We start from the raw sequence: 18,747 nt of genomic DNA, 5'->3' as shown, positions 1-18,747 counted from the left end.
CATCGACTGCATCTCCATATTATTTGTAAATTTTTGTTGATTTTATATATATCACCACTAAGAAAAACTGAAGTTTGATTTAAATAGCAGAATTTGTAACTTGATTTCTATTGGCTCAAATTTACGCAAATCACAGTTTCTGTAACAAATTTTGCTGCAAGTGCGCGCCTACTGCCGGCGAGCATGGCGGACTTCTATAATAGCGCATGATAAAAAAGATGTGGAAATGTAATACGATACTTGACCAGCTAAATCTTTTTGTTTGTTTTTAAACATACATTTTAGTTATTATGCAGATGACAAAGTTAGAGTGAACCTTTGCCAAGGACAGAAACATATTTTAAGGTTGATGTAAAACTTGCCGTGTATGTCCTTAAAAAATCGTCTGCTACAGCCCACCAAAACAACAACTTTGAAAACAAAATATCGTAGACCTTCTCGAGCAACGTTAGTGCCCTGCACGCAAGAAGAAAATAGATCAGTTAACTATGATAAGCATTAGACCTGCATATTTGGCATGTAAGTTAGAGAGGTTGCAAAGCATAAGTGTAGGTATGCTATTTTTTGTGTGACTGACAAATTCTGTGACACGCAGACATTGATTAGCCAGAAAAAAGAGAGAAAAAAATACTCCCGCACACACTCACACACTTTATTAGTAGCAGACACTGGTAACTTTGCATCTGTTTTGTTTCAGAGGCAAACCAAAGCAGAAATGTCCTGAAGACACTTTCTGGAGGTTTGGGGGTGTTTTAATTCCATGCTCAACAATCATGACTATGACCACAGCTACCTTAACTTCAACAAGACTGACAAATTGACTTGTGTGTTATGGCTGAGGATGTTGCAAGTCCTGTATGCCTGGGATTGTTGTGTGGCATTCCAGCCAGTGGCAAGTCCACCATAGCACGACAGCTGCAGAAGGATGTAGTGCAAGTGTTGCCTGGTCGTCTTGCTGTGTTGTTGCTGCAGTATGACACACTGTTTCCTGCACATCTGGAGAGACAGTCGATTGTGCAGTCAGCAGAGCAGGTACATTCATTGACAAACATAGATAATGATTTGTGTGTGTGTGTGTGAGAGAGAGATAGAGAGAGAGAGGCACAGTTCACTGGCTTGGAATTGTTGAAGTAAAGGTATTTGTGTCTGTAAGATTGCTAATTGTTATCAAAAAACAAGAAAGGTAGGTTGTTGGAACGTTTGTTATTGACAAAACAATACGTTACAGATTGCATTTATATTAATATTAATATTATTATAGGCATGATTGTTGAGTATGGAATTAAAAACACCTCCAAACCTCCAGAAAGTGCATCATCTTTGGGGCTAATTGCAGGGATCGCGTTTACGCACGATTTTTGCGTATTTGACGCATTTTAAAAGTCGCTGACGCGTTTTTTTCGCCGCGCCGCGTAAGCCATACGCAAAAATATTGTAACTTTTTCTTGTCTTCACGCAGCGCTTTTGCTCTGACTTAATAATCACCCGATCCTGAAACTGACTATAGGGCTCGAGAAGTGACGACACACATGAAATCTGCGCGTCAAAACTAAAGTCCGTTTCTTTTTGCATCGAAGTATCGCAAACGAACGTAACGAGGGTATTACCAGATAATGTCTTGTCGGATAATGAAACAGACATTAGCTGCTCTCCCATCTCGCGCTTCCAAAAGGCGGAAAGTGTGTCTAGTCGTATTAGAGCGGGAAACAAACTCGCAAGGCCCGAAGGTTGGAGACAGCAGGGGTGTTATTCGACAGGCGTGCGCGGAGGTCGACAGGAAAACTCGCCGTATTTAGGTAAGGAGTGTCTTTAAGTCTTTCGTGCGTGTTTTGTTTGTGTCTGTACGTGTTTTCGTAGTACGCAAAAATATTGGTCCGTGACGCGTTTTTTTCGTTTCGTTGCGTATGACTTACGCGTTTTTTAAAAAGCTAGCGCGATCCCTGTAATTGTTGTCATTATTCCTTGTTTGGATAGAGATTGGGGGGGGGGGGGGGGGGGGGGGTAGATCAAGGGTGAGTAATACATTTGACATGTTTTACAGGGCAGTTCACTGTGGAAATCTACCAGAAGCCAGATCAAAGCGTGTGTGGACCAGTTGTTGGGTCAGCTTGCAGAAGGAGAACTCTCAGCATCAGCACCGTTGAGCCATTGTCACAACCCACAAAGTCTGTCTCAGGCATCACAAAATCAAGAAACCATCTCAGGAATGGCAGACAATTTGCTCGGGCTTGCAAAACCATCAGATGTGGACTCGGCACTGTGGGACAGATTTGTTTTCTCCGTGGACAGTTCTGTGAAGAAGACCGTGGTTGGAGAGAAATCGTCTCTCGAGGTTTGGCCGTCATGGCTTGTGCTGATCGATGACAACATGCATTACAGCAGCATGCGGTACGAGTATTGCCAGCTTGCACGTAAATGTGAGTGTCAGTAGATGGGGTAAAAATGTGAGTGGGCGTACATGTTTTGTGTGTGTGTGCCTACATGTGAGGGGTTAAGTCATGAGTGTGTGTCGGTTGCTTGGTTGGTAGAGCACTCGGCTTGTGAGGGGTTAAGTCATGAGTGTGTGTCGGTTGCTTGGTTGGTAGAGCACTCGGCTTGTGAGGGGTTAAGTCATGAGTGTGTGTCGGTTGCTTGGTTGGTAGAGCACTCGGCTTGTGAGGGGTTAAGTCATGAGTGTGTGTCTGTTGCTTGGTTGGTAGAGCACTCGGCTTGTGAGGGGTTAAGTCATGAGTGTGTGTCGGTTGCTTGGTTGGTAGAGCACTCGGCTTGTGAGGGGTTAAGTCATGAGTGTGTGTCAGTTGCTTGGTTGGTAGAGCACTCGGCTTGTAAGGGGTTAAGTCATGAGTGTGTGTCGGTTGCTTGGTTGGTAGAGCACTCGGCTTGTGAGGGGTTAAGTCATGAGTGTGTGTCGGTTGCTTGGTTGGTAGAGCACTCGGCTTGTGAGGGGTTAAGTCATGAGTGTGTGTCGGTTGCTTGGTTGGTAGAGCACTCGGCTTGTGAGGGGTTAAGTCATGAGTGTGTGTCGGTTGCTTGCTTCCTTGCTTGCTTGCTTGCTTGCTTGCTTAGTTGCTTGGTTGGTTGGTTGGTTGGTTGGTAGAGCACTCGGCTTGTGATCCTCTGGTCATTGGTTCCAAGGATCAGCTTCATGTTCAGATTCGAAGATAGTATCCATGCCCGACCTCTGTGTCACTGCTGTGTCTATATAATATACATCTGTGTCACTGCTGTGTCTATATAATATTCCACAGTGTCACTGCTGTGTCTATATAATATACCACTGTGTCACTGCTGTGTCTATATAATATACCACTGTGTCACTGCTGTGTCTATATAATATACCCCCCGCGGGTTAGGGGGAGTCCCATATTGGTTGGGACTAGAAAGAATTTACCCGATGCTACCCAGCATGTCGTAAGAGGCGACTAACGGTTCTGTTTCTTCTCTTCTTTTGTCTTATTTCTGCCTTACCAGCCCTTTCACCTATATTTCCTTCCAAGAAAACTCTCCCTACTATTCCCTGCAGTTTTCCAATTCTTTTCTTGTTGTCTTATTTCTACCTGACTGGATCCATTGATCACCTTTATTTCACTTACCAAAAGTCTTCTTTTTCACATCCTTATTTCTCTGCACCCCGCATGTCGTATGAGGCGACTAACGGATTCTGTTTCTCCTTTTACCCTTGTTAAGTGGTTCTTGTATAGAATATAGTCAATGTTTGTAAAGATTTTAGTCAAGCAGTATGTAAGAAATGTTTAGTCCTTTGTACTGGAAACTTGCATTCTCCCAGTAAGGTTATATATTGTACTACGTTGCAAGCCCCTGGAGCAATTTTTTGATTAGTGCTTTTGTGAACAAGAAACACTTAACAAGTGGCTCTATCCCATCTCCCCCCCCCCCCTTTCCCCTATCCCATCTCCCCCCTTTCCCTCGTCGCGATATAACCTTCGTGGTTGAAAACGACGTTAAACACCAAATAAAGAAAGAAAGAAAGTCTATATAATATACCTCTGTGTCACTGCTGTGTCTATATAATATACCACTGTGTCACTGCTGTGTCTATATAATATACCTCTGTGTCACTGCTGTGTCTATATAATATACCACTGTGTCACTGCTGTGTCTATATAATATACCACTGTGTCACTGCTGTGTCTATATAATATACCTCTGTGTCACTGCTGTGTCTATATAATATACCACTGTCATTCTGCCAGATGTTCAGGTGGCAGATTACACCTGAACACGCACACACACACATACACACACACACACTAACACACACACACACTAACACACACACACACTTTCTCTCTCTCTCTTCTCTCTCTCACCTAGGTAGCGCAATTCTTGTTGCTACTTGCTTTACAGGGGGGAGAAGCGATCCACATTTTCAAAGGATTTGGATAATGAAGTAATGCAAATAAAATATTAAAGAAAATGCTCCAGCTCCAAGATCTTTACTGCATACGTTCACAACTTGTATGACACATTTTTCTATTTTCTTCTTCAGGCAAAGCAGGGTTTTGCATCATGTACGTATTATGTCCGCTGGATGAAGCCATGCAGCGGAACAGATCAAGGTCAGAGGGCAGAGTTGAAGACCATGTCATCTTGCTCATGCATGTGAGACTGGAAGTTCCAGACCACAGGAAACATTCTTGGGAAAAGCATTCAGTCACAGTAGATGGCACAGCTACAGTTGAGGTGTAAGTACAAATTCTCGGTTTGTGTGTCCTATCGTTATGACGTTATAATCGTTATAATCTGCACATTAGAGCCACGATTCACTTGATGGCCTGCAGCGATTGCTAAGCACGCATGTCAGTTTTCTATGCTGCACCTACCTCGACCTAAAGTGAAACTCACGTGACCTCAGGTAAAACACGTTGTCGGCTATCACTTGAGACAAGCGATCCAGCATGGCCGCAACAAATCATAGAACTCTGATGTGAATATTTTCAAAACAAACGGGGTCATATCGAGTGGACGTATCAGAGTCAGTTATTCGCTGCCATCATTCATCGATCGATCACGTGTTTCCTGTTTGTACGAGGTTAGCGGAGGTAACTCTTCCACAATCTTTCCACGTTGTTAAGGAGATTAAAATTTTAGGGATTAAATTTAGTAGTTGTAAAATGGCAAAAGACATCGAGGAAAACTGGAAATTCAAAATGGAGAGTCTTGATGCCATGATTAAACAGTGGAGTAAAAGAGATCTCAGTATACAGGGAAAAATAACAGTTATTAAAACGTTTATGACTTCCCCATTTGTGTATATTATGCAGTCTGTTGGTCTTCCAAAGCAAGTTCTCACACAGCTAAACACGAAACTATACAAATTTGTATGGCAAAAACAATATACATGTAGTAATAAAAAAGCTTTTGAAAAGATAAAAAGGAAAATTATGGAGTCTGAATATGAGCATGGTGGATTGAAAATGATCAATATGTTTGATATACAGAAAGTGTTTTATTTAAATTGGATTGGACGGTTGCATGAAGCAGGTCGAGAAAATTGGAGTGCAATCCCAAAATGGCACATTCAACAATTAACAGATGTTAATCATTTGGCAAAAATTAATTGCACACAAAAGGAATTACAAGGAATTGAAAAAGTTCAAAATGTTTTTTGGAAAGAGGTATTCTTGACATATCTTGATAATAAGAATAAAATAGGTTTAGAGGAAGTTGACAGAAATGATGTTGGTAATCAACTGTTATTTAATAATAGACTGATTCAGTTTAAAGGTAAAGTGTTGGATTTTGTAAAATGGCGCCAGAAAGGTTTTAATGTTATAAATTATTTGTTGAATGTTGAAAGAAATCAGTTTCTGTTATGTGCAGCAAAACCCTGCAATAACCTTTTTTTGAATACAACGCTGTGATGAATGCAATTCCAAAACAATGGAAAGATTGGATTGTAGACAACCCAGCACATATAGTTATTGTAGATATGATTGATGATGAATTGAATGTGTTTAAAAGCAAACCCAAGTTAATTAAGTTATATTTAAAGAAAAAACGGAATTATAGCATTGAAAAATCTCACGCAATCGATTTTTGGAAAAGAAAACTAGATTTTGTTTTTATCGAACAAACGTGGTTGTTGCCACGACAGGTGACAAAAGAAGTGCGCCTGCGTGTGTTGCAATGGAAAATTTGTCACAATTTATATCCCACCAATATTTTATTACATAAAATGAAAGTAAGTCAAACAAAAAACTGTAACGAGTGCCCACATATTTTGGATGTCATGGAACACTTTTTCTATGAGTGTTCCCGAATTAGAAGGTTTTGGACTTATATTGAACAAATGTTGAACAGTCTGACAGGTCGGGCTTTCTTATTGTCTATTACAGATGTATTATTCGGAATCGAAAAATGTCAGGAATCAGCGTTAATTAACCATGTTTTATTGATAGCAAAAATGTGCATTAGCAAAGTTAAGAAAACTAAATCGCATATATTCCATTGGAAATTGTATTTCAACAAGAACTTGCGCTACGAAAGGTTTATCCCCATTGTCCTTAGTTAGATTGTTGTTGAATTAAAAAGTAATTTAATGGAAATGTAACCTGTAATGTAAAAGAAAACAAAATAAAAATTTCATTGAAAAAAAAAAATTTCATTGAAAAAAAAAAAAAGACCAATGATATGCTCACCGCCTCCCCCCCCCCCCCCCCCCCCCCCCCAAAAAAAAAGACGAAAGAGGCAAAAAAGATGGGTTGAAGCAGCCTTGCATGAAACTGAGTTATAAAAAAAAAAAAAAAAAAGCTTCCACAACGCTTGTAAATTATTTATTTCTGGAAAACGTCTATTCTTTATGACTGGTATTGGATAATAAAACTGGATGTTTAAGGAACAAGCGTGTTCTGGCAGGTATAAAAAAAAAAAAAGGGGGGGACACACAAGAAAATAGTGAAGCGCACATACACACTTATTTCTGTCACACTCATTGATGGTATTTACAGACAGGTGCTTGTAGAGCTTGTTCAGCGGGCCATGTTGGACCCTCAACGACCTTCACCAGAAGAAGACGAGGAGCTCAAGGTCATCAGTCGCTGCATCTGTTCAACCAACGTCATTCACCAAGCGGACCAGATTCTTCGCAAATGTGTGTCCCAGCAAATGGCTGAAGCCAAAGGTGAAATCTAGCCTGGTTTTTTCCTTTGTTGTTTGTTGTGCTTGGAGTTTTTTCCCCTATCTTTGCTTCTGTTTCTCTCTGTATTCAAGGTGTAGGGCATCGTTTATCAGGCCTGAAAGTGGCGAGTAATGGCGAGCAGAAACATGTAACTGGCTAGTAGAAAAGTTTATCTACTCGCCAAATGCGAGTACAGTTGCTGAAACAAATGGTTGGTTTGGCAAGTAAAATTTGCTCTCTGGCTAGTAAATTATGAGAAGTACTAGCCAAAACCAGTGCCCCATTTTGTGGACTTTCAGCGCTGTTTATTTTTATGGTTCCTGGGTGTACTGACTGTGGAACCCCCTTGTTAACCCTTAGGCTGGTTGTTGCGACATGTCGCGCTACTTTACGTATACTGTCACCTGGTTGTTGCGACATATGTCGCGCTACTTTACGTATACTGTCACCTGGTTGTCGCGACATATGTCGCGCTACTTTACGTATCCTGTCACCTGGTTGTTGCGACATATGTCGCGCTACTTTACGTATACTGTCACCTGGTTGTCGCGACATGTCGCGCTACTTAACGTATACTGTCACCTGGTTGTCGCGACATGTCGCGCTACTTTAAGTATACTGTCACCTGGTTGTCACGACATGTTGCGCTACTTTACGTATACTGTCACCTGGTTGTCACGACATGTCGCGCTACTTTACGTATACTGTCACCTGGTTGTCACGACATGTCGAGCTACTTTACGTATACTGTCACCTGGTTGTTGCGACATGTCACGCTACTTTACGTATACTGTCACCTGGTTGTTGCGACATGTCGCGCTACTTTACGTATACTGTCACCTGGTTGTTGCGACATGTCGCGCTACTTTACGTATACTGTCACCTGGTTGTTGCGACATGTCGCGCTACTTTACGTATACTGTCACCTGGTTGTTGCGACATATGTCGCGCTACTTTACGTATACTGTCACCTGGTTGTTGCGACATATGTCGCGCTACTTTACGTATACTGTCACCTGGTTGTTGCGACATATGTCGCGCTACTTTACGTATACTGTCACCTGGTTGTTGCGACATATGTCGCGCTACTTTACGTATACTGTCACCTGGTTGTCTGGCTCACTCTGTTTGGTCAGTTCCGATTACCTCCCATGGATGCGAAAACCTATATGACCGTTTTTCTTTATTTTTCTCTGTTAATTCACCAGTGGCTATGTAACATGTGTTACAGAATTGCACCAGTGTAAGGGTTAAAACCTCCAAAAATCTGAGAAAATCAGGAAAGGAGGGTGTGTTAAAATGGACGTAAATTTACAGTGGTTATGAACAGAAAACAGGGGAAAAAAACAAGGTCTTTGAAAGTCTTAAATCGGGGGGGTCTTAAAAGTTGATATGTGTTGTGCTGCTGGATTAGGATGCTAAGAAAGTTGATATGTGTTGTGCTGCTGGATTAGGATGTTAAGAAAGAAGCACAAACAGACAATCCTTGTTCGCCTATTTTCATTCAAAATCGTTTGAACTCTCGTGGGTCTCAAAACTGTGACGCTCATAGGACAGAGCCTGACCGAGGAATGCAGTGAAAGGGAACTTGACAGGTGTGAAAAGAATACGTGCACTCGACCAGTAGAGAGGTCAGTGGGGTGGGTTATTGCGGCTAGTTTGGGGTTAAAATGTTTCCATTTTTGGTTGTATCATTCACAAATTTACGATGGTAGAGCAAAAACGATAAGGGATATCACTTAACCCTCTTAACACAAGATAGTACTAATCGCCCAGAACAACTTTTCTTCTTAAGCACTATGTAAGAGTTGCTTTGATTTGTTTTTAAATAATTAAAAACATCCTCCGCTAGCCACCCGGACAGACTACACCGTCTGCCTGATTTTGCCCCCCATAGCAGCACATTCATGGGAAACATGTTTTGTTCTTCCAGGTTCAGGCAGCAGTAAGGAACATTTGAAAGCCCTATCTTTGCATCTAACCAAGCTGAGGACTGACATTCTCACTGGCATGAAGAAGGGAGAAGTCACCCTGCCCTTTCAGCCAGAGGAAAACAGTGTGTCTGATGCGAGCAAGGACACAGCCAACCCGCTTTTCATCTTTGTCTCTAGTCTATTTGCTGATAGCGTCACACATTCTTGACAGTGGTTATTTTGTCAGAAATGTTCAAAGAATACATGCCATTCTGAGTGTGCGTTTGTGTATGTGTTTGTGTGTGTGCGCGTGCTTGTGTGTGTGTTTGTTTGCGTCAGTGTGTGTGCAAGTTTTTGTGTGTGTTTGTGCGTGTGTGTGTATTTGTGTGTGGTTGATTTTGTGAGTACATGTATGTGTTTGTGTGTGTGTGTGTGCGCATGAGTGTGCGTGTGCCTCATTGTGAATATGACTTCCTCTGTTTCTGAAAAGATAAGTTATTGTATGAGAAAACATCGAAAATGAACTGGCGCACCTTACAAAGAAGAATAAGATGATGATGGAGAAAAAACAAGTCGCGTAAGGCGAAATTACTATATCTAGTCACTAGATGAATACCCGCTTCGCCGGGTACGGCTTCGCCGTGAAGAAGTCGAGCCGAAACTGAACGCACTGCATTTTTTCACAATGACCGTAGTCCGCCACTTGTGCAAAACGGAGTGAAACTGACGAGCCTGTTCAGCGCGGTAGTGGTTTCGCTGTGCTGCATAGCACGCTTTTCTGTACCTCTCTTCGTTTTAACTTTCTGAGCGTGTTTTTAATCCAAACATATCATATCTATATGTTTTTGGAATCAGGAACCGACAAGGAATAAGATGAAATTGTTTTTAAATCAATTTCGGAAAGTTAATTTTGATCATAATTTTTATATTTTTAATTTTCAGAGCTTGTCTTTAATCCAAATACAACATATTTATATGTTTTTGGAATCAGAAAATAATGAAAAAGAAGATGAACGTAATTTTGGATCGTTTTATAAAAAAATAATTTAAATTACAATTTTCAGATTTTTAATGACCAAAGTCATTAATTAATTTTTAAGCCACAAAGCTGAAATGCAATACCAAAGTCCGGCCTTCGTCGAAGATTGCTTTACAAAAATTTCAATCAATTTTATTGAAAAATGAGGGTGTAACAGTGCCGCCTCAACTTTTACAAAAAGCCGGATATGATGTCATCAAAGACATTTATCCATCAAATGAAAAAAACATCCGGGGATATCATACCCAGGAACTCTCATGTAAAATTTCATAAAGATCGGTCCAGTAGTTTACTCTGAATCGCTCTACACACATACACCACGACCCTCGTCTCGATTCCCCCCTCTACGTTAAAACATTTAGTCAAAACTTGACTACCGTAAATGTAAAAAGGAAACAATTTTGCACACACACACACACATACTCGCTCTCTCTTGAAATACACTATTGCCGAGGAATATGTGTCTGCGCTGCGTATATGTACTCGGTAGAACTTCAAAAGCACTAATCAAAAAAATTGCTCCAGGGGCTTGCAACGTAGTACAATATATGACCTTACTGGGAGAATGCAAGTTTCCAGTACAAAAGACTTAACATTTCTTACATACTGCTTGACTAAAATCTTTAAAAACAGACTATATTCTATACAAGAAACACTTAACAAGGGTAAAAGGAGAAACAGAATCCGTTAGTTGCCTCTTACGACATGCTGGGGAGCATAGAGTAAATTCTTCCCCCTAACCCGCGGGGGGATGCAACTCTGATACTGAACACTAAAGAAAAGACAAAAACGACACATAAATTGATACTGTTTTAATTACTTTCTCACTGAATTTGTACAAGCAGAATATTGTGTAACCCCAGCTGTGTATCCTCTGGAACGGATACCCCATCAATTAACACCATGCACACACACATGCCTAAAACTATGACAAGCCAAATGTGCACTTTCTTTTCTCCAACAAACAGATGCACAAAACTGTCCTTCAAAATCACTGCATGAAGCATGCATACATTGCTGAAGAGAACGAGCCTTAGTAATCAATGGGCCTCAGTGGTAATCATTTAATAACATCTTCACACTGAGGATTACCAAACTGGAAAGACAACAAAAATCGAAAATTTCAAAACTAAATTTTCATTTAATTAATATACTTACTCAACTCACATAAATGGCATTAACTTCAGTTCATTGCTAAGATATTGAAGTAGTACTCGACCCTGGTAAGGGGGGAAGTAACTCCCAAAGAAAAACAATCCGTAGTCAAGGACGGGAGTCACCTCCCCTACCGGTAACCCGCACATGCGCGGTCCTGCTACCGGCCGTCATTCCCCCACGGAAACACACACCTGTAACACATATAATGTTAGCGGGGATGGATGGGAGGGTATAAACGATGTGAGTTGAGTAAGTATATTAATTAAATGAAAATTTAGTTTTGAAATTTTCGATTCAATCACATATTCTTACCTCAACTCACATAAATGGCAGATTGCACATAAAGGCGGTGGGATACTCACATTAAACTCTTGGAAGTATCTGGCCTGCGGCAACCATGGCTGGGAGGCAGTTGGTACCGTCCGGGTGAGTGCTGGCAATGTCCCGGAGGTAGTAGCTGAGGAAGACATCTTGAGACGTCCAGTATGCAGCTTTGAGGACGTCTGACATCCTCCCAGACTTGAGGACAGCTAAGGAAGTTGCCCACGCTCGAGCCTCGTGCGTCCGAGGTGATCGAAGAGGAAGGACTGACTGCCCCCCCCCTTGTGTCTGCCACCACTGATAGGCATGCCTTATAAGTGTGGAAGACCATCTGGTAAGCGTGGTTTTTGCAATGTCTTTATTTCGGGCTGTATTAATCGAAATAAACAACAACTTCTGAGCTGATGCTCGAATCGGAGCGGTACGCAACAAGTAAGCCTTAAGCGCGCGTACCGGACAGTTAGAAAGATCCGGATCGCCGGGGGCTAAAATGTCCCGGAGAGGCCGAATGGAAATGATCGGTGAAAGTTGGTCAGGTTTTTGATTTTTGGCGAGAAAATCGGGACGGAAACGCAGTGAAACCGAGCCGTCTCTTTCGAAAGTGATATCACGGTCTAGACCTGAGAGGCCGTGGATCTCGCTGCCCCTCCGCGCGGAAGCGAGCAGTATGAGCATGAGAGTTTTGCGCGTAAGGTCAGAAAGACTAGCGTCTTGTAAAGGTTCAAAAGCACTAGAACGGAGAAATTCGAGTACTAGCAGAACGTCCCAAGCCGGAACAGAAGTTCTCTCCGTTGCAGAACTGAGGGCCGCGCCCTTTAGCACACTCGCGATGACTCCCCCGAGGGAGATGGAGCGACCAAGTTGCTTAAGAGTAACTGAGATGGCTGAGCGGCGAACGCGCAAAGTGGACGCGGCGCGTCCCTGAGCGGAGAGCCATGCCAAGTGGTTTGCGACCTGCATTGATCGCGGGGCAACCGGGACAACATTGTTGGCCGCACACCATCGAGTCCAAGCCAGCCAGTGCGACGAATAAACAGAGGAGGTGGAACGCCTGTGAGCCTTCTGGACTAAGTCCAAAGTAAGATCTGAGGCGCCTGAGCGCTTCAGTGATCGCCGAACAGTCGCCAGGCGTGAAGATCCAGGAACTCGGGGCGATCGTGAAGAATGCCCGTCCTGGGCTGTAGAAGCTCCCCTCGCCGAAGGCTGAGCGGAATTGGCGGGCCGCTGGCGAGCCGCAGGAGGTCCGGGAACCAATGCTGACTGGGCCAGCGCGGTGCCACGAGAAGAAGACGAGGCCGCTCTAAGTCGGCTTTTCGCAGGACCCTTCCGATGAGTGGAGTGGGAGGGAAGGCGTAAGCCACTAGCCCTGTCCAGCTTATCGTCATCGCGTCGATCTTCCACGCTTCCGGGTCCGGAAACGGGGAAACAAAGATCGGAAGGCGACGCGAAAACCTCGTGGCGAAGAGGTCGACCATCGGTCGCTCTACCTGCGCCCAAAGGCGGAGGAGCGCCTGATGTGTGATGGTCCACTCTGTGTGGAGGATCTGAGAGGACCGGCTGAGGGCGTCGGCCAGGACGTTCAGGCAGCCGGGCAGGTAGCGAGCCGAGACCAGAATCTGATGGCGAGCGCACCAAGAAAGGATCTTGCATGCTCGGCTGGACAACAGTTGAGATCGGGAACCGCCCTGTTTGTTGAGGTAGGCAGCGACTGTCGTGTTGTCGGTATGAATCAACACATGGGTGCCCTGGAGGGCGGAGAGAAAATGCTGAAGCCCCAGAAAGACCGCCTCGAGCTCGAGGCGATTGATGTGCCAAAGCCGCTGCTCTTGTGACCACCGACCGGACGTCGTGTGTGTGTCTACGTGAGCCCCCCAACCCTTCTGAGACGCGTCCGAAAAGAGATGCGTGGAGGGAGGAGGAAGCGCTATGGGCACTCCCTGCAGAAGCCAAGGGGTGTTCATCCACTGAAGCGTGGTCTGCTGAAACCAGACCCCGAGAGGAACTAAAACGTCCCAGCCTTGTGAAGTCGGATTCCAGACTGAACTGAGAGCCGCCTGAAACGGGCGCTTGTGGGATCTGCCTAGCGGAATAAGGGACGACATGGACTCCATCTGGCCCTGTACAGACGCAAGCGTCCGGGCTGGAGCTGACTGAAGCCCTAAAAGGGAAGACAGGAGAGCTTGCAGTTTGTCCACCCGGCGTTGAGTGGGACGGACTGTCCACTCCCGTGAATCGAAAACCATGCCAAGGTAAGTAAAGGTCTGCGACGGAGTCAACTCGGACTTGGTGTGGTTGACTTGGAAGCCGAGATCCTGAGCCTGGGCAAGGACAAACTGGGTATGCTGAAGGCAGAGCGCTTCCCGCTGATGAAGGATCAGCCAGTCGTCCAAGTATGCCCTGAGCCGAACCCCGTGCTGCCGAACAAGGGCACAAAGCTGGCGCACCACCATGGTGAACGCCCAGGGAGCAAGTGACAGCCCGAAGGGTAGGGCCCGAAACTGGAAGATTCGGTCCCCCCACAGAAAACGCAACCACTTCCGGTCCGCCTCGTGCATGAGGATGTGGAAGTAGGCGTCCGTCAGGTCGACGGACGTCACCCAGTCGCCCGGGCGAAGCGCCTCCCTGACGGTCGCCGGCGTTTCCATGGTGAACCGAATTTTGCGCAAAAAGCGGTTCAGTGGAGAGAGGTCCAAGACTGGCCGCCACCCCCCGGAAGCCTTGGGGACAACGAAGATTCTTCCGTAAAAACCCAAGGAGGAGTGGTCGAGAACCTCCTCTATAGCCTGCTTCTGCAGCAAGAGAAGGATTTCTGCCTGAATTGCCTCCCGAGCGTCGGGGCTGGCCGGAAACCGGAAGTTGGCCGGCGCTCTGGACAAAGGGGCCTTGCCTTCCTGCCAAGGAAGGCGGAACCCCGATCGAATCACCCCCATGATCCATAGGCTGCTTGTCCGAGACAGCCAAGCTGGAAGGGCCCGGGAGAGGCCGCCTGCTACCAAAAGGGTAGAGGCTGGGGGGGTGACTGGATCGGGGGCATCTCATTGGGGGTTGGGCTTGCGCCCAGACCCCCGCTTACCAAAGGAAGGTTTACACTAGTAAGGGCGGGAACGTGAACCACCCCTACCTGCCTGAGACGACTTCTGCCCCGAGGACTTGCCCGCAGCTGGTGCAGAACTCCGTGGTTTGTTACCGTGCTGCTTAAGAGCGAGTTCCGTCAGTTGCACCACATGATGGTCACGAGCCTCCTCCGTTTGCTGCCGGAGGGCATCCAAAGAGCGTGATCCCAGCAACGCACCCTCTGAGAAGGGAGAGACTCTCAAAGAGTCTATGGTGGCCTTATCCGTCAGGCGTGAGCCGTTAAGAAAAGCCTCGCGCCTCCAAAACACAACCTGAGAGTAGAGCCGAGCAGCAAGAGTCATCTGACTGTCAGTGACCTTCGCGAGGGCCGCCAAGAGCATGGCAGCATCAGCCTCAATGGCATCGTCACGGAACCTAAAAGGTTCGATGGACGAAGCGATGGCTCTCGTGAGAGACCGGATGAGCGTTTCCGCTAAGGAGGTCAGTTCGAGGGAAGAACGCCCGCTCTCCTCCAGCCCGAGTAGACTCTGTTCCGTACACACGGCAGTCCTATCTCGGCTATAACCGTCCTGCCGTAAGCGAGCCAGTTCCGGAGTCACCGGAAGTGGAGCTGTGGGCAGCGAAAACGAGGAGAGAAGAGAATGTGGCCTGCTAGGCAGCCGCGATCTTCTTGAATTAGCTGGGAGGCCGCCGCCTGCCTGAGCCGAGGCTAACCAAGGCTGAGCAGACGGGGGGGCTTCTCCATGAGCAGCCAAGAGAGGGTAGGGTGTGTTAGCGTCCGCCAACACCTGAGCCATCACAAAAGGGACGGAAGGAGATTCAATGAACCGGAACTTCGCCTTCGTGTCCCCCGCGCCCGCAAAATCTGCCAAAGCAGAAGGAGGGGGTGCGACCACAGTAGAATCGGCGGAGACACCCTCAGGGAAGTACCGTGAGGTTATCTCCGCAGCCAACTCCAGAGTAGGGCCCAGTTTATTGGGAATCCGTAAGGGGGTAACAGATTCAGAGCAATCCTCATCCCCTTCCTGTTCCTCTCCAAAACCTTCCTGATCTCCATCAGAAGGAGGGTCCGGCAAACCGGAAACCCACCCGTCCACGGAAGCGGAAGTGGCTAAAGTCGGTTGAACAATAGACGGAAGCGCCGCAAACTGTCCACCAACAGCACCGCCGACAACCGGAACCGCCGCGGCGGAACCGGAAGTCGGGGCCGGAAGTCGATGCGTAACCAGGGACGGGATAGCAGGGACACTGCCACCGGAACCACTAGCCCGCTGTCCTCCACCGGAAGTGCCTGCCACAGCACAACCGGAAGTCGAGGACGACAACCCGCGGGCAGGCCCGACCGGAAGCCCCGAGGGGCAACCAGAGGAGCCTACCCCCTGCGAACTCGAACCAGGAACGGCGGCAGCCGGACCAAGAGCTACAGGTCGATGACCGCCGACAGAATCTTGTAGGCCAGAGCTGGACAAACAAGACGCTGCTGCCTGCCCCCCAGAGGCCGGGACAGCCGAAACTGATCCCAGGGGGGCAGGCTGGCGCGCTTCGCCGCTCCCTAGCGCACCCGCCACGTGATGGACGGTGTACTGCCGGGGAGGAGCCGTCTGCGAACCCGGCGACGCAAGAGCGTAACCCGGGCCCGCAGGCAAGTGTGAGCCCCCAAAAAGATGGGGACTCCCACAAACGCCGCCCAACGCCGAAGCGCTGGAACCGGGCGGCGCTAAGGCCGCGAACCCCCCTGAAAAGGCAGGGGAATCCGCAACCAAACCAGAAAAATCCGGCCCGAGATCAGCCGACGTGATCGTCGCTGACGGCCGCAGCCTAGAAAGAGAGGCCACCCCCCCCACGCCAGGCGGGAGGGGAGCGACAGGTCTTTCCGCAGAATGTAAGGCAACTAGGTCATGCTTCAAAGTAGCAAACATTGCCAAAATTTCTTCCCGAGACACGGACTCGCTAGACCGTGGCGTCTGCGAGCGCGAGAGAGGAGAAGTAGAGCGTTCCTGCGTAGGAAAAACCGGTGACGGTGACGTGGAGTCAAGCGAAACCCGTTCTGTTTTCTTAGTCACCGGGTCAGTAACCAGAATTAAAGACGTAGCCTGTGACGAAGTTACAGAGGCACGCGTCTTTGATTTAGACTTAGACTTGTCCTTATCCTTCTCTTTCCCCGGTGAAGAGAGCAGAGAAACAAGTTTGCCCTTGCTTTTAGAGTTTTTGTCCGCCATTTGCAATATCGAACACGCGCACGTGGAGATAAATACAACAGCGAAAATACTCAAACAAACGCAACGCGTAGCGAAGAGAAGTGAAACGATCTTACCTAAAGAAAGCAACGCAAAGACCAGGGTCAAATGGCCTTCCACAAAAAGGCCAAGGCAAAAAAAAAAAAAAAAAAAAAAAATGCCGGAGTACAACAACACGTCTGTGCAGTAGTGTTGAAGTGGGTGGAATGGCGGCCGGTAGCAGGACCGCGCATGTGCGGGTTACCGGTAGGGGAGGTGACTCCCGTCCTTGACTACGGATTGTTTTTCTTTGGGAGTTACTTCCCCCCTTACCAGGGTCGAGTACTACTTCAATATCTTAGCAATGAACTGAAGTTAATGCCATTTATGTGAGTTGAGGTAAGAATATGTGATTGAATCATGATTTGCAAACAGCTTCACTCAAACTGATGCTGGTTATAGAAACACGAAAATACCCAGCATGCTTCCCCCGAAAGCCGCGGCGTATGGCTGCCTGAAAGGCAGGGTAAAAACGGTCATACACGTAAACATCCACTCGTGCAAAAACATGAGTGAACGTGGGAGTTTCAGCCCATGAACGAAGAAGAAGAAGAAACTGATGCATTCATTGCAATATGCTGTGCACATAGTGACATTCAATACATGACCATGCAGGGTTGTATAATATTTCACATCATTACCATAAGCTGAAGGGTAACAGGCAGAATCAGGTTGCCAAGTGGCAAAACCAAGAACTGAAAATAAAATTAATCCATGGCAGCATTGCACAACAGTGTTTTTACTCATTTACCAACAAAGTACTGCATACAAATTTACAACAGTTGGAGGTATACAATCTCTCCCTGCACGTTTTTTAACAAACTTAACATATTTTATTATGTAGAGAACAAAAAGAGCAAACAAAGAAGCAGGGAAACAAAATAACAATGGGCAACCGGAAATCCGTTGTTTGGTTTTAAGGAAGAAACACTTACAAACACATTAATTTTTTCATGGATAACAAAAACTACACACACTTAAATCCAAAAACGAAGAGACTGCCAACGTTCCAAAATTCAGAATCAAAAAACAAGAAAGGTAGGTTGTTGGAACGTTTGTTATTGACAAAACAATACATTCACAAATATATCGACCCAACGGTCTTTTAAGTGCACAAACAAAGAGTAACAGGAACTCATTCATTCATTCGCTTGGGACTTTCCCAACAAGCGGCCGAAACATTGGATCAAGCCAAGTTCTCGTTACTCATTGCTTGTCTGTGCACTGTAAAGACCGTGGGGTCAATATATTTGTGAATGTAACGTATTGTTTTGTCAATAACAAACGTTCCAACAACCTACCTTTCTTGGTTTTTTTTACACACACTTATTTTAATTTTAAAAGGGAGGGCGAACTATACACAGAGAAATGATAGAAGTTTCAGTACCTACTCCCCCTGCCTCGCACAACATCCCGTTACATTTTCTCACACACAGTCATTCCCTTTTTACACAGTCTCTGGTCACTGAACATATACAAAATACAAAACATTTCAAACATCCATCACTCGAATCAATGAATACCTAGATTAAATTATACCTGTCATAAAATAACACAATCTTTTCAAGCATCCGTCACTCAAATCAATGAATACATTTAATTGTACCTGTCATAAACAAAATACAAATTATTTCAAACATTCGTCACACAAATCAATGAAAACATTAAATTATACCTGTCAAAACAAAAACCCCAATCATTTCAAACATCCATCACTCAAATCAATTAATAAATGTAATCATTCTGCGAGACTCGACTATGGAAGTAGCCTTTTCTCAGGAAACACATTTCTCCAAACAACATTATTTTACACAGAGAAACTTT

General features: G+C 45.6%; 2 protein-coding genes across 3 annotated transcripts; one reads left to right on the top strand and one right to left on the bottom strand.

Moving 5' to 3' along the window:
* Nucleotides 1-134: 134 nt before the first annotated feature.
* On the top strand, nucleotides 135-9,330 carry LOC138982690 (L-seryl-tRNA(Sec) kinase-like). 2 transcript variants are annotated; one of them, XM_070356016.1, is made up of 6 exons: nucleotides 135-228; nucleotides 698-1,032; nucleotides 2,042-2,417; nucleotides 4,511-4,706; nucleotides 6,972-7,144; nucleotides 9,075-9,330. In XM_070356016.1, the coding sequence occupies exons 2-6, from the start codon at nucleotides 832-834 to the stop codon at nucleotides 9,281-9,283; spliced, it is 1,155 nt and encodes a 384-aa protein (XP_070212117.1). In that variant the 5' UTR covers nucleotides 135-228; nucleotides 698-831; the 3' UTR covers nucleotides 9,284-9,330. The 2 variants fall into 2 exon arrangements, with proteins under 2 accessions (XP_070212117.1, XP_070212118.1); XM_070356017.1 differs by lacking the exon at nucleotides 9,075-9,330 and adding an exon at nucleotides 8,694-9,043.
* Nucleotides 9,331-14,661: 5,331 nt separating this feature from the next.
* LOC138983186 (uncharacterized) lies at nucleotides 14,662-16,866 on the bottom strand. Its single transcript, XM_070356597.1, has one exon. The coding sequence runs from the start codon at nucleotides 16,864-16,866 to the stop codon at nucleotides 14,662-14,664; it is 2,205 nt and encodes a 734-aa protein (XP_070212698.1).
* Between the last annotated feature and the right edge of the window lie 1,881 nt (nucleotides 16,867-18,747).

This window comes from Littorina saxatilis, linkage group LG12 (genome assembly GCF_037325665.1).
Source record: "Littorina saxatilis isolate snail1 linkage group LG12, US_GU_Lsax_2.0, whole genome shotgun sequence".
In the NCBI taxonomy this organism is placed as follows: Eukaryota; Metazoa; Mollusca; class Gastropoda; order Littorinimorpha; family Littorinidae; genus Littorina; species Littorina saxatilis.
Note: the sequence above shows the minus strand (reverse complement) of the source record. Positions and strands in the feature narration are given on the sequence as shown.

Coding starts and splice junctions, on each gene's coding strand:
- LOC138982690 (XM_070356016.1), top strand. CDS start 832: ATGGCTGAGGATGTTGCAAGTCCTGTATGCCTGGGATTGTTGTGTGGC. Junction 1,033..2,041: donor TTGTGCAGTCAGCAGAGCAG/GTACATTCATTG, acceptor CATGTTTTACAG/GGCAGTTCACTGTGGAAATC. Junction 4,707..6,971: donor GGCACAGCTACAGTTGAGGT/GTAAGTACAAAT, acceptor TGGTATTTACAG/ACAGGTGCTTGTAGAGCTTG.
- LOC138983186 (XM_070356597.1), bottom strand. CDS start 16,866: ATGGCGGACAAAAACTCTAAAAGCAAGGGCAAACTTGTTTCTCTGCTC.